The sequence below is a fragment of the Kwoniella botswanensis genome, chromosome 1 (assembly GCF_036426115.1).
Source record: "Kwoniella botswanensis chromosome 1, complete sequence".
Taxonomy (NCBI): Eukaryota; Fungi; Basidiomycota; class Tremellomycetes; order Tremellales; family Cryptococcaceae; genus Kwoniella; species Kwoniella botswanensis.
The window spans coordinates 11,215,212-11,229,720 of record NC_088599.1 but is presented as its reverse complement, the minus strand read 5'-3'; the positions used below and the strand labels follow the sequence as shown (position 1 = coordinate 11,229,720).

Sequence of the window (14,509 nt, the reverse complement as noted above, 5' to 3'; positions counted from 1 at the left end):
TGAGGTTAAGATTGAAATATGAATGGAATGAAACTGCTATGTACGGGATGTGTTGATGCTGTGTAACAACTCACGCGTAGTCTTCCTATTACGTAATTGGCCAGCTTTGTTGTTCTATGCATGCCATGACAGCAATGTGATTGATCTGTTAGATGCATATGATATGATATTCGACACTTATTGACACCACTGTCAATCATCAGCTAAGCACTTGAGCATGTCAGGCCCACCAGAAGAATCAAGGAGGAATCTCATCCTCGCCAAACAGCGGGAACGAGAAGCCGTAAGTCGATCAGAGTCATGGCTTTCGCGATTGGTATCTTAACTTACCTATTCTAAGATCATTTAGGCCGAACACCAACGTCAGAAGGATGCTTTGTTGAAGGTACGTCGAGAATCCACATCGACGTAGCATACACCTGCTGATAGATGCCTGACTGACCACACAGGAAGCCGAGAAGGATCATACGGTTAACAAGTTTATCGGAGTAACGGAAAATTTAGATGAAAGATTGATCAAAACGACAGTCGGTCTGGTGACGCTCTCAGAATTTCAGAAAACCAAAGATGATCTCGAGGAACGTCAGAGGCAGCTGGCAGCCCAAGTCGCCGCGGATAAAGGGTTAGTCATATCATGACAGATCGCATATACTGACTTCCGTCTGTAGAACGAAAGGTGTCGTGAAACCAAAGAAAACGAAAAAGAAAGAAAAGTCAAAGTTGTCATTTGCAGATGAAGAGGAAGAGGACGCTTCTGTAGGCGACAAACGGACGAGGGATGAAGATGGTGAGTGCTAATCGGCCAAGCAACTCTTATTGACATATACTCCAGATGAAACGAGGTCCAAGAAGAAATTCAGCAAAAACCCTGCAGTCGACACATCATTCCTTCCGGATCGTCAGCGAGAAGAGAGGGAGCTGATAGAACGGGAACAGCTACGCAAGAAGTGGCTAGCTGAGCAGGAGAAGACTAAAGCAGAGACCATCGAGATTACCTATTCTTTCTGGGATGGTAGTGGTCACAGGAAAAGTGTGGAGGTAAGCGTATATAGGATAGTCGAAAGATAGGCAACTAATGACTTTTTTAGTGCAAGAAAGGGGACGACATTGGCACATTCCTGAACAAGTGTCGTCAGCAGTTCCCAGAGCTTCGTGGTACTAGTGTTGAGAACTTGATGTACATTAAGGCGAGTTCTTTTAACTGATCTCAAAAGACCAACTGCTAACAGTGGATGTCGTGTAATTAGGAAGATCTTATTATTCCACATGTCAGTACCAATTGTTCTGGTCCGTATGATGTTTCGCTGACCGATCTGTTCAGCACTATACATTCTACGATTTCATCATCAACAAAGCTCGAGGAAAGTCAGGACCTCTTTTCAACTTTGATGTACACGACGATGTGCGTCTGCTAGCGGATGCGACAGTGGAAAAGGATGAGGTGAGTTGACCACCAAAGGTTAACGTAGTCGCCTGCTGACATGGAGCAGTCACACGCTGGTAAAGTCGTTGAGAGATCATGGTACAATCGATATAAACATGTAAGCTACCTATTGGGATATAAAATCTGCTTTTTGGATGGGGCTCTGACTGGGTTGTTCAAATTAGATATTCCCTGCGTCGAGGTGGGAGGTGTATGATCCTGACAAGGATTATGGTTCTTATGTGAGTGATCTCCATCAGCACTCAGCCATTGTATGGCAGGCTAACGTCATACATCCGATATCCAGCGAGTCGCATAGGTAGATACATACATACATACATGCATATCTCTCTCTATCTGTATATCGTGCAGACATACACCTTACAGGCGATATGCCAAGTCACGTGACCCTTGCTTTGTTTGTTGCCACCCACAACATCTTCTTGTGGTCCCAACATTTTTCTTTGCTGCATTCACAACTAACAGGTCTGCTCTCCTCTCAAGTCATATATATTATTTACCTGCCCCGGCGCTGCCTATGCCGGCTTCAGCTCTACGAAACTTGCTTTCCTCGAGACCAATAAGAACATATCGCCCATTCCGCACCCTCCTCATGCCTGTTGCAACCGCTCGCAGTCCTTCTCCAGCTCGGGACGCTCGAGAAGTCAAGCGGCTCAAGACAGATCACACCAGTAGCCCACCTCGACAAGCACAATCACTGTCTACCCTCATTACATCCGATGATAATCAGCCCAGCGTATCCGCTGATGCTGATCAACCGAATGAAGCTGAACTTGTAGAAGAGCAAATGTCTTTGCCTATCGAATTTCCTAAAACGTACGAGAACGAGCTGAATTATCGCGATAAGTTGGTGCTGGCACCTATGGTGAGGACAGGAACCTGTGAGTACCTTACTCTAGGCAACTCATCAATGCATTATGACTGACTCGAGCACCCTCATCAGTACCTACGGTATGTCTCGCCTTTCCACGAGGTCATACATAGCAGACTGATCCCGTTTTCAGCGACTTCTATCCCTTTACTATGGAGCTGGATTAGTGTGGTCACCCGAAGTAGTAGATAAAGCTATAATAGGATCAGAAAGGACCGTTGATCGTGAGTTGGTTCTGTGCATGCTCTGGGCTGACAAACAGCTGTGACTGGGGTCATCACGTACCACAAGGGACAGGGTCCGATTTTCAGTACTCATCCAATAGAGAAGCCCTATCGTAAGTCTACAATCACCTGAATTGAGCTCACGTGAATCTGCAGTCATCTTCCAGATCGGGTCGTCCGATCCAGAGCTCGCCGTGAAGGCTGCTCAGATAGTTCAACAGGATGTATCAGGGATGTGAGTGACGCTGTTTACTAGATTACTTGTAACAATTGCTGACTTTGCTATTAGTGATCTGAATTGCGGTTGTCCCAAGCCTTTCTCGTGAGTTACTGGTCAGTATAGACGCTTACTTACATGAAGAACGCATTCCGGTATGGGAGCTGCCCTTTTATCTACACCTGATATCCTACTCAACATCCTTCGCGCTCTGCTTGATTCTATCCCTTTGCCCATATCATGCAAAATCCGTTTGCTCCCTACCCAACCATCCACTTTATTCCTTGTCTCTCGTATAATACGGACGGGCATACGCAACTTGACTGTGCATTGCAGAACCCGTGATATGCGACCCGCAGAACGAGCTTTATGGGAAAGATTGGCAGATATAGTAGCTTTAGGAAAGCAACGCGGTTTACCCGTAATTTGTAATGGAGATGGTGATGGTTGGGCCAATTGGGAGAAGATCAGAACCGAGACCAGTGAGTATGGTCAAATATATGGAAATGTGTAGATAAATCCTTAGCTGACTTTCCCGTCAGATGCCGATTCTGTCATGCTTGCTCGTGCAGCAGAACGTAACCCCTCTGTGTTCCTGCCCACTGGACCGGTATGTAATATGACAGAAGTCGTCCCAAAACTGCTCGCCATCGCGAAGCATACCAACAACCCGTGGGGAAACACCAAATTCCTCTTAACCCAATTCAAAGCTTCTCCACCGCCTATATCCAACATGTCGAAGCAAGAGCGAAAACAAGCAGCTGAGATTGTCAGCAAAAGCAAAACAGTAGAACAGGTCGCAGAAGGTCTCAAAATACCTATCGACGACGTTAAGGAGGTGTTCGATGTTATAGTAAAGAAGATTGCGGAACGAGGTCGAGCGGATACGAATATCTGGGAAGAAAGGCATGAAGCGGAGGTCAATGGTCAGGTGATAGATGAGCCAGCGACAGTTGACGGAGAAGCAGAAGTGGACGGTTTCGAAGTAGGTGTTGGACAAGCCCAATCATAGACAATTCAGGCAATACTATTCATGTTATGCATCACCCCTGATCCTAGGCATCCATCGAGTTCGACCGTCACGTCTTGCACTTTTGTCCCAAGAGAACAAATCCCCATGGTTCTCCAACACACTCTTGTTATGCTCAATAACTTCGGCCAACAGTTTTATTGGGTTCTGTCATTAGCATCGTTAGCGACGTTGACTTATTGTTTGACCTACATAAAAATCGGTCAAATCCGCAGTATCTTCTCGTTTCATTTCGATGATCTGTCTAATGCATTGAGAAGCTTCATTGAGTTTCAATAGGGCATCATTGAGCGACTTTGTTGGCTATATCCTTATCAGCTAGCTGTAGGCGTTGCATGTCTTTGCACACTCACCTGAATCCTTTTTAGCGATTCTTGATCCGTTTGAAAGCGCTGAAAGCTTGGTGTCAATCCACTCTTCGCTTTCTTCCCGTCAGGAAGATAGATTGCTTTCAACGTATGCTTGTGCCGTAACTTGAATCGAGCCTCGGAGTAAACAGGACCACCATCATGTATGAGATGTATGGTCAAGAGCTATTCCATCAGCTTGTCTCTAAGCTGATTGACTTACCGAACAGATTGCAGAAGACAAGGCGAGCCACAACTTGGCCCATATGGATGACCATGACTGCGACCGCTGACACATGTGTATTCTGGAAGAAGTGACTTGTTGCATCCACCACCACAGTTCAGCTTCGTCCAGAGACGTCACGAGGTCTGAGTCAAGCGCCGCTAAGTTGGATTCGATAAGACAATCCAGACGAATAGCATGCACGACTTGGGTGATCTCCGATAGATCCCGATACTTCGAGAGATACTCTCCCATAGCTGCTCTCTCTCTCCACGATGCCGACAAAATCGAAAAAGACCTGAACTGACGCGATCGATTGGAGAGAAAGGTCGACATTGTAGTGGTCAAGTACTGGATGATGTATCAGCTTACTATCACGCATCTGGTGACATACACTTGAAACCAGATTTTTCCAAACATTCATCTGATGATCTACAGCTGCATTACCCCCATTGGTAACGTTGTCGTACACTTGTACTGCTGCGTTAGAATAGCCAGTCTCTTCAAAGATGAGCATTCGCACGGCTCGATTGTTCCCGTGACGGCCTCCAACCACCTGGTCGCACGCAAAATCGAATCGAGTCTAATTGTCAGCGAGATAATACGCAAATTCGACTTACCTTGATCAAAGAGCGTAGTAAAGGGATCCGTGGAGTCGAACTCCAACCTAAACCATGTAATTTGCACTGATTGTCAGTGGAGTCCTTACCAATTACACAACTCACTGTCCACGCATCCCACGAATCTTGTCGATACACAATTGCTTCCACATTGATGAGTTCGTCAACCATAACCTTCATATCCTTCCAGGCCAAGCTTTGCGTTGGCTGTTCGAATTCCGGTAGAGGCATATGTTGCCGCAGATACGAAGGAATTGACGAGTCGAAAGCAGCCTTTGCTACATCTGAGGAGTCCGTCATTGACTCAATGCCATCTGAGGCTATTCTCATGACTCGCAGAAGAGGACTGCATGATGTTGACGTTTCGGAGCTTGAAGCCAGATATTGTACCCAGTTCTGGATTCGTCAGCTCCATATGACAACCATGACTTACTCGTCGGTGTATCAAACGTTTTGACATTTGATCAGACCAGTGATAGGACACTGTTACAGGATCAGCGACGGACATCGAAGGTACAATGCTAGACTTACCTGGAGAATACTGATGCTCGAGCCATTCTAGTGCTTCGTTGGCCAAATTTACCACAGCCTCCACCGGGTCGCTCATGCGAACAGCAACTCCGTAGTGATCAAGCCAGCAATCCTCTCCATCTCTGACGTGACCTTTAGCGAATTCGGTGTATGCCAGATCGATACTTTTGCAGTATAGCAGAACGTAGGCTCGCAGAACAAGGTAAACGAGGTATGACTCATGATCAGTATCTGTGTATTGAGGCGGACCTGCCAAATGATGAGGATTGTGATAATGGAGAGCAGTGTAAACTGATTGACAAAGAGTTGCACCTCGATACCATGCCACCTAAGTCATATCAGCCTGATTCATCGAGGATCGGGCAGAAAGTACCTACGTCTAAAGCTAGCATGTTATCCATAGTCCAGCAGAGGTCCGCTGGGGAGAGAGATGCAGCCGGGCTGTAGATGGGAGATGATCTCCATCCTTGCAAGTCGGCCGCACCGGTGTCCATCTTGGGATCCATCATCTAGATGAGTGATTGTCAGTGCCCGAAGGTATAACAGGATTGAGACACACCTGAATGGCGTTCATGGCATCAAGCATAGTAAGCTCTGGAGGCTTGACCATCTCCGTCGGGGAGAGATCTGGAAGGTACACGTCGCAAGTCAGAGCAGAATAGATAGGGATTGTTGGTGAGTGATCTCACTAACCTCGACAGGCAGCCTTCAGCCAGCTGGTGATGTCTTGCATCTTTCACGATAGGACCCGTGATCTATTCCATGCTTGACCCTAGGTGATGTATACCGCTACTTTGACAGTTGTATTGTATGCTGGGGGATGTATAAGATATATTGCATAGCTATGAGAGAATAGCAGATCTCTTGATGCAGAAGTAGCAGCAGTGGAGACCCCACACAACAACCAAATAATGTAGCCAAACAACGGAACGGCCAGGATCCACGTTGTATGGGATTAAATGTGATTAATGAGACGTGAAAATAATAAGTGACGCAGATAGGATTTTATGGAGTGTTCCAAGTCATATCAAACACGCTCACCAACACCAACACCACTTTGCTCTCTCTCTTCGTTCAACATTTTCCTCTCCCTTCTTTCCCTTTCTGATAAAACACTGATCATATAGATAGACCTTGATTGTCATCCCACCGATCACAGGCATCCCTAATCACGACTCATAATCCAAAAAGAACTTGTCAAAATGGAGAACCAAGCGACTTTCAAATTGGTCTTATGTGGAGATGGTGGTACCGTGAGTTTTTCTGCTTCGTTGAGCTACACCTCCCACTTCTGTTCAGTCCCTTGCATTTTACGTTTCCTTTGTCGATGCGAGCGGACGTGTGCTGATCATGGCTTTGAACGCAGGGTATGTAAAACATCTGTCGATTTGGAACAAATAATCATGACTGAACTGACACCATCCAATCTTACCATATTCTGATAATTAGGAAAGGTATGTTTTATCTCGTATCCGCTTTCGCCACTGGTTCGTATGACTGACATTGTTTGCAAATTGCTGTGCAGACCACCTTCGTCAAGCGACATTTGACTGGTTAGTAATGATTTCTAGCTCAGAGGACAAGAGGCCAGAGCGCGGCTCTTTCCTTCAATCTTAAAAAGGTCTGTTTTCGCTGACAAATGCACCCAGGTGAATTTGAGAAAAAGTACATCGGTAAGTTGGCCTTGCCCCCTATAGTTTTCGAGACATAGACTGATGCCGATTGCGTATTTTTCAGCCACTCTCGGTGTGGAGGTTCACCCTCTGACTTTCCACACCAACTTCGGTACCATCTGTTTCAACGTGTGGGATACCGCCGGTCAAGAGAAGTTCGGTGGTCTCCGTGACGGATACTACATTCAAGGTCAATGTGGTATCATCATGTTCGATGTTACCTCTCGTATCACCTACAAGAACGTCCCCAACTGGCACCGAGATCTCGAGCGAGTTTGTGAGAACATCCCCATCGTCCTTTGTGGTAACAAGGTCGATGTTAAGGTAATCTTATGTCTCCTCACAATTCATAATCCAGCTTTCCCCACTGACATCGATAATTTACAGGAAAGAAAAGTTAAGACCGGAAATGTCACCTTCCACCGAAAGAGTACGTCACAAGCCTCTGCAGCAAGATTTCCGTGCTTCGCGCTCTCTCCCTTTTCCATCTTCACATCTGCACGCGCATTCTTTCACGAAGAAAGGCCATTCTCGTAGTCCTCTTGTTTCATGACTGACGTTTTGACTGGGCAAATCCAACAGAGAACCTCCAATACTTCGAAATCTCTGCCAAATCCAACGTGAGTCATCAGCATGACATGATCTATGTATCTTTCAGCAATTAACCTATGTCCCTTTTTTCAGTACAACTTCGAGAAGCCTTTCCTTTGGCTCGCCAGAAAATTGGTCGGGTGAGTGTATTCCAAACTCTGAAACGTTCCCATCATCACGTCAACTGAAAATTATTTCTAGCAACCAATCCCTCGAATTCGTTGCTGCTCCTGCTCTTGCTCCCCCTGAAGTCCAAGTCGACCAAGCCCTTATCGCCAAATATGAGGAAGAGCTCAAACAAGCTGCTAACGCTCCTTTGCCCGACGAGGTACGTGTGCATATTCCCCATATTCGTTGTCGTTGCTTCTGTCACCAGTGCAATATCTTCCTGCTTTTCTATTCTTTCATTTCACTTCTTTGCCATCTTCCCTTCACCTCTATGCTAGATATGCAATATCACAATCAATCGCGTACTTTCTGCTTCCTCAAGTGTTGATCTTTATGGATGGCGCCACTCATGTAATTTCCCCACTGCGAACATGAGAATCGTACTGACAATATGGTGTCACATTTCAATAGGACGACGCCGATCTCTAAACGTGATCTCGATATCCTGCTGTGACCGTAGACGGGGTAGAGTTATTGTCGTATGTGGAAGGAATGGGAGGCTAAATATGTAGACACGTTACTCATGAATACATGTTCATATCGTTTACTCACTTTCAACTGTTATTACTCTCGTTCCATCTTCGGGATTCGTCGATACCCTCATATGCGTCCACGACATAGAGTACATCTGCGTCTCTATCGCTGGATCGTGATTGGGCTTTCCTAACCATCTCTCGCCGGCCGAAAATTATTGAATGGTATAGGTCTCGTCCCAGAACTCCCTCTAGAGGCTGAGACCCCGAGTGGAAAATCCCCTATAACCCATAAGATCAATAGCGGGGAGGCTATCATTCCTGACTTTGTTTCGTTCCCACCATATTGGTGCAACGGGGTCGGATCATTTCAGTAAAGTTTCAGATGCATATTTTCAATTTCACTTCCAGGTTTCTTTTTCATTATAATCTGTCTTTTTTCTTGTTTCAGATCTTCAATTTCGCTTCCAAGCTCAACTATTGGCAATGGGGATTTATGGACCATCGATCCTAACTCCACGACCTACAATAGCCAATGTTTTCGTATGTTATATATAACTACCTAAGAGATATATACTATGACCGCCTCACTCGAATACACCTTGACATTTGCAGTGCCGTTGTTTACGGCAGCTTGCTCGAACTTCGCATCGCCGACAGCATTGCATGTCGAGTTGTCGTAGCTGACTCCACCAAAAGTGGGTACTTGACCAAGCTCCTGTTGACTCGTTGCGTAAGGCGCAGTCAATCTTTTCACATTGACACTTTGGAGATTGTTGCCCAGGCCAGAAAGGCTAAATGTTTGTGATGGGCGCCCCGTGGTAGTCGTGTTTTTATAATAGTCTGTATTGATCAAGACCACTTTCTTCGGTACGTTTTTATTTTCAGCGTACAAGCCATAGGCAGCCAGCGAAGTGGTGCCGTTATCGAGCGCTGAAATGCTGGACATACCCGACAGCGCCTCAGTAGCAAAGAGCGCTCCGTAGTACGGAGAGAACACCTTCGTCGCGCCCCACCAGGAATATGGACCTGCCAAAGACGGATAAGCAGAGTAACCCAGCCAAAGATCATCATGAAACAACTCACTATTACCAATGGTACCTTGGTGGAAGTACAGTCGTGAGTACCCGAGATTGACAGCTTGAAGCGCATAATCCGCAAGCCAGATTGCAGCCCCGAAAGTAGGGGAAATGCCTCCCCCTCCGCAGGTGGCTGTAAAGATCAGCTCCCGTCGAGTGTCAATTTCACTCACCAGAATTGGTCTCTCCAAAGACTATTGGCTTCCCGACGGCCACTGCTGCTTCAACTTCAGGTTTGAATTTGTCGACGAAAGCCTTGACACGGGAGTGTTCCATCAAAGTAGCAAGGTCGGTTTTGGATCCTCCACAAGCGCTCTGAGGATAGGCGTGATCGGCGAATGTTTTGACGATATGGAGAGTGTTATTTCCTTGTTCCTGTGGGGCTAGCTCCTGTACAGAGAATTTGGGTGGTTGAAGGAATACGCCCGCTTGAACGATATCATCTTTGCCTAATGCACTGGACACGGATTTTTGCCAATCGATCTGTATCTTTGCATCCAATGCAGGAGTCCAACTTTGCTTGTTCGCGATAGGGTCGGCGGACGTATACACTACACTCGAGGTGAGTCAAGCCAAGTTACACAGACCGAAAGGTGTAGCAATCGTGCACTCACAATCCGGTTCGTTTCCAAGCTCAAATGCAAATAGCCCGCTGACCGTCTTGACAGCTTGTTTGGCCGCAGCGATACTATTATTGAGTTGATTCAATCGTCTGTTCAGTCCAAAGACTACAGGACGTTTCAATCCCTCGGCCAGATCGAAGAAAGAAGGGCCATAGGTCAGGTTTGATGGAGCACCACCTGGTGTAGGGATCACGAATTTGGCCGGGGAAGTCAAAGTGGCGTCATACAATGCTCGATCTCTGTTGGGGGTCAGCGCCCTGCTTCGACGCTTCCTATTTAGAGCGGATGAGACTTACTGCGTTGTTCCCCCGATACGAACTCTTGTCTGAGTTTTAGAAGCTGCGTCCAGGTTTGCAAAACACTGGCTGGTACTGGCAACATCTTGTACATAGCCTGGGAAGGCGAAGAACTCAAGTCTATAAGACCATTAGCAGGTGCCATCAATTCAACAGCCAAGAAACCTAACTTACGACAGACCAACGGGAGCAGCATCGTAGATTGGTCGCTTATCTCCAGCTGTGACATCGAACTTGACGGCCGAGTCTCGAGGCAAGACATAGCTCGATACACCGAGGGGTAGAAGAAGTGACAACAGGGCGAGGTCTTTGCTCAACATTATGATTGTAGTCAATTGATCTTGAGAGGATCATGGAGGTACGTCCGAAAATTTTGCAGGAGCAGCGGTCGACATATATATGCTCGACTGTTCATGTCTCCGGACCACGACGCGGCCAATCATTGAGCCGTTGATCTTCTTGTTCATTGCGGCGTTCCGATGCCGAACATCGTCATCGCTCAAACACCTACAAAAGAAAGGTTTGAATGTAATCAAGAGATCGCTTGCTCATACGGTGAAACCGTTGCGATCATGAGATCACGAGGACATAGAGAGTGCTAGTCCATAAATGGTAGGTGATCGCGGACAGATGTTATCCCAAGTTCGAGGGTCGGACCGGATGCTATGCCCCGCATGAATTTTGCACCGGGGCCACTGTGCCTGCTAGGAACTGCTATTGCCGTGGAATATCGTAATCCGCAGTTTCTGCTAGAAAACGTAGGTGATACCTCACACAAACGGGATGACCATGTGTCTGAGATATGGGGAAACGGAAGCAGGTGGTACATTACAGATCAGCTACCGAGAACCTCAGGAGCTCCAGATTTTCCAAGGTTCGAATTTTACTATGGCAAATACAGAATTCCTCCAAAAATGTCCAACCTCTAGACTCTCATAGCTCGCCGACCGTCCATCTCCTGGAGGTGAGAATCAGATATTCTGGAAGATTTCAGATCTCTACAGCATACCATAGCTTGGAATGATAAGTCCAGTGTCACAGAGATTCCCTAGCCCCGCAATTGAGACAGTCACAGTATTCAACTTTGTTACACAGTACTCTATGACAATCCACCTAGGAAGATTTACTCTATATCCTCGATGACCACGTTGAAATCCATCTCCTCAGGCCGAATTAGGCTAGTCTTTCGCAGCAGTTTATGACCAATGTACACGCAGGGAAAGAGGATGATCGGAAGGTAGCTGGTACAGAATGTACCCGTATCCCAGGAATCAGTGTAAAAGACCGACCATCCGGAGAAGCTGCAGTGTGTCAGCATATACATGCCATATCTAGTACATGAAACCCACTCACAAGAGCACCAGCGATATGAAGAACATTGCATACTTCCCTGCGATACCATACTTGTTCAGCGGGTTGTGATAAGGTAGACTTGATCGATCGATGCCTTGCGCTCTGGCGCCGCTTTCCCATCGCATATGAGTGAAGCAGATCTATAGACAGAGAACTATTAGATCGACAATAGATAGGTTTAATCCCGTCAACGACTCACCGCCCACCACATGAGCAAACCTCCAGCCGAACCCAAGGCAGCGAAATATCCAAAGGCAACACCAGCACTGGATCCAAGGGACATATAAGCAAGAGCGCCGAAGATAGCGCAAGTCGCAATGGCAATGACGGGGACTCCTCGTGAGGTGACACGAGCGAAGAACGCAGGAGCGTGGCCGTTTACTGCAAGTCCATGTAAAGCTCGCGAAGAAGTATAGAGTTCCGATGATGCGCCTGATAGACCAGAGGTGATCAAACCCGCATTGATGATCGATGGCAAGACCTTGATTCCAGCTGTTTGGATTGCTACGACGAACGGTGAAGCGAGTGCTGTTCCGGCATTGAGTGCGAGACGTGGATCATTGGAGGGGACAGTGAGGCCGATGACGAATGTTCCACCAAGGTAGAAGAGGATGATCCTGATGTATACGTTTCGGATCGCTCGAGGGATGTTGCGACGAGGATCTTTGGCTTCTCCGGCAGCGATAGCAACTATTTCAGACCCTACATAGGCGAACGCGGCTTGCGTGAGGACTGCCCAGAAGCCGAGGAATCGACCCAATGAACCGGGGATATCCCTGCCAAGACGCGAGTGTCAGCCGGAGTGCTCTTGGTCATCAACATCTGCTTTGACTCACATGTACTGAACGAATGGCCCCGGGTTCCTCCAGTATCTGAATCCAATCTTGTCATGACTCGGTCCACCACCTGCCGAGATAACGACTCCCAGGATGATCAGTCCTGTGATCATGATAATTTTGATCGTTGCCAACCAGAACTCAGTTTCACCGTATGCTCCAGCACCGAGCATGTTGATCCCAACAGCTACGATGAGGAAGATGGATATCCAGAGGGCATTGTTAATGGAAGTCTCCCAGAGGTTGACGAGCACTGCGAGAGCTGATAGTTCTGACGGAAAGAAGATCGTCCAGGTGTACCAGTAGAACCAGCCCATGGTGAACGACAGCGACTCATCGACGTATCGAGCGGCTAAGGCAATTGGTCCTCCAGGTAGAGGTAAGAATGCTACCATTTCACCAAGACAAATCTGCTCGTGCCTCAGCGAATGATCAACACGGAAGATTCAGGTACTCACCATGACCGAGTAACAAACCGAACCCATGAATATGAATCCCAACAATAAGCCAAGAGGACCTCCGTTGACCAACGCATCTCCGGTGTACAAAAATAGTCCAGTTCCCCTGCGAGTTCAAGAGGTCAATTGCCGCAACCCAGATACCGCATAAGATCTACAAGTGGAGGTATTTTCCCACTCACAAGACACCTCCGATAGAGATCATCGCCATGTGCCGGGATTTGAGATCCCGCTGGAGGCCTGAGGCATGCCGTGTACCAGTGTACCCAGTTGAGTCGAGGTGGGGTGTGACGATAGGCTCGGCGTAGCCCCCCACGATTGTGTCATCCTTCTTTTCGGCCATTTTCGAAATCACGAGTGCTTGGCTTGCAGAAGAAAGAGCAAAGTGCGCGTTGATGAACTGGGGACATCTCAGGAGGGGTGTATATATCGATTTGGCTCATAGTCGAGTAAATTTCTCTTTTGAACGGGCAAGTATCTTGCAAAAGGGTCTTTTGGTCGGGTTATATGTATAAGCGCGGATGTACCCTCGTCAATGGGACTGGATGATCTGCGCAGCATCGTAGATGATAAGAAGGGTCAAATCGGAAACCAGCTCCTCGTAGATCGCTTGTCGCGTATGTTGAGCAAGAGTCGCTGAGTACCGAGGGCAATTGAGGGCGGGGTTACGGCATCAGATGTGGTGGCGGTATGGGAATCGCAGTGGTGACTGGTATTATGCCGCTCACACCGGAAGCCTGAAACGTTAGTTACTTCATAACAAATGTTGCTCTCAAACAGCAGCGCGTACTCAAACTGTACGAGCATCTCGGCACAAACTCTGCAAGTGCAAACAAAGTCTGTGACTTGTTACGAAACACCGAGATGACCTTATGTTCAATGAACAGGAAGGGCGACCGAGGAGTCAATGTGCTCCTTTGACAACTGTCAAAGCGCTCCCAGTCTCTGCGGCGATGAGGGTGACACCAACGAGAATGCAAACATTTAGAAGGTGCTTGCACCTTGCCGAGATGATAGCACACCTATCGTCACTTCTTTCCTCGTCAGGGTTCAGCTCTCATTCAAAGACAGCAATTCGAGGCTTGTTTTGTGAGCTTTTATGAAGTCAGTGCTGAGTACCGCCACAGACGAAGCTGGCGTGTTGGTATGAAGAAGCTCGGATATTGAGAGACAGAGACATGTTCATCTCGCGCTAGCGGAACGGCGGCATGAGGAATGGCTTCATCGTTTTTTCAAATACCGTCTTCGGATGTTGCAACCATCGTCAACGTGGGGACTGCGAAATTTCAATGGCTATACTGTACTCGTAGGTCAAAGCCCTCTCTCGATCCTTGAGAGTTTACCAAACTTGTGCAGCATGATATGATAACCCAACTTGCTCCGGGTGCGACAACCTTCACGTAGATCGGCACCTCACCATAGGGTGCGCATGCCTTCGATTCCGTGGCCTCG

The 14,509-nt window shown here is 47.3% G+C and overlaps 6 protein-coding genes across 6 annotated transcripts; 3 read left to right on the top strand and 3 right to left on the bottom strand.

Annotated features, from left to right (window-relative positions):
* Nucleotides 1–217: 217 nt before the first annotated feature.
* Nucleotides 218–1,742, top strand: L199_004221 (uncharacterized protein; the record flags this gene model as incomplete). Its single annotated transcript, XM_064889949.1, has 11 exons — nucleotides 218–283; nucleotides 350–385; nucleotides 450–622; nucleotides 669–787; nucleotides 833–1,038; nucleotides 1,089–1,187; nucleotides 1,248–1,268; nucleotides 1,322–1,441; nucleotides 1,491–1,541; nucleotides 1,609–1,665; nucleotides 1,731–1,742. The coding sequence occupies 11 exons, from the start codon at nucleotides 218–220 to the stop codon at nucleotides 1,740–1,742; spliced, it is 960 nt and encodes a 319-aa protein (XP_064746021.1).
* A 294-nt stretch (nucleotides 1,743–2,036) lies between these two features.
* L199_004220 (uncharacterized protein) lies at nucleotides 2,037–3,768 on the top strand (the record flags this gene model as incomplete). The annotated part of the gene is made up of 8 exons (XM_064889948.1): nucleotides 2,037–2,325; nucleotides 2,388–2,395; nucleotides 2,449–2,539; nucleotides 2,641–2,652; nucleotides 2,696–2,774; nucleotides 2,829–2,861; nucleotides 3,093–3,238; nucleotides 3,299–3,768. 8 exons carry the CDS (start codon nucleotides 2,037–2,039, stop codon nucleotides 3,766–3,768), a joined length of 1,128 nt encoding a protein of 375 aa, XP_064746020.1.
* Nucleotides 3,769–3,792: 24 nt separating this feature from the next.
* On the bottom strand, nucleotides 3,793–6,240 carry L199_004219 (uncharacterized protein; the record flags this gene model as incomplete). Its single annotated transcript, XM_064889947.1, has 11 exons — nucleotides 3,793–3,933; nucleotides 3,979–4,089; nucleotides 4,140–4,178; nucleotides 4,357–4,707; nucleotides 4,751–4,939; nucleotides 5,082–5,249; nucleotides 5,410–5,459; nucleotides 5,508–5,835; nucleotides 5,885–6,016; nucleotides 6,067–6,134; nucleotides 6,201–6,240. The coding sequence occupies 11 exons, from the start codon at nucleotides 6,238–6,240 to the stop codon at nucleotides 3,793–3,795; spliced, it is 1,617 nt and encodes a 538-aa protein (XP_064746019.1).
* A 469-nt stretch (nucleotides 6,241–6,709) lies between these two features.
* Nucleotides 6,710–8,368, top strand: L199_004218 (GTP-binding nuclear protein GSP1/Ran; the record flags this gene model as incomplete). Its single annotated transcript, XM_064889946.1, has 9 exons — nucleotides 6,710–6,760; nucleotides 7,033–7,060; nucleotides 7,157–7,180; nucleotides 7,245–7,504; nucleotides 7,568–7,610; nucleotides 7,763–7,800; nucleotides 7,865–7,911; nucleotides 7,973–8,099; nucleotides 8,351–8,368. 9 exons carry the CDS (start codon nucleotides 6,710–6,712, stop codon nucleotides 8,366–8,368), a joined length of 636 nt encoding a protein of 211 aa, XP_064746018.1.
* Nucleotides 8,369–8,974: 606 nt separating this feature from the next.
* L199_004217 (uncharacterized protein) lies at nucleotides 8,975–10,730 on the bottom strand (the record flags this gene model as incomplete). Its single annotated transcript, XM_064889945.1, has 6 exons — nucleotides 8,975–9,441; nucleotides 9,499–9,612; nucleotides 9,665–10,042; nucleotides 10,106–10,353; nucleotides 10,411–10,530; nucleotides 10,585–10,730. 6 exons carry the CDS (start codon nucleotides 10,728–10,730, stop codon nucleotides 8,975–8,977), a joined length of 1,473 nt encoding a protein of 490 aa, XP_064746017.1.
* Nucleotides 10,731–11,533: 803 nt separating this feature from the next.
* Nucleotides 11,534–13,400, bottom strand: L199_004216 (uncharacterized protein; the record flags this gene model as incomplete). The annotated part of the gene is made up of 6 exons (XM_064889944.1): nucleotides 11,534–11,711; nucleotides 11,764–11,903; nucleotides 11,963–12,539; nucleotides 12,600–13,009; nucleotides 13,058–13,163; nucleotides 13,240–13,400. 6 exons carry the CDS (start codon nucleotides 13,398–13,400, stop codon nucleotides 11,534–11,536), a joined length of 1,572 nt encoding a protein of 523 aa, XP_064746016.1.
* Between the last annotated feature and the right edge of the window lie 1,109 nt (nucleotides 13,401–14,509).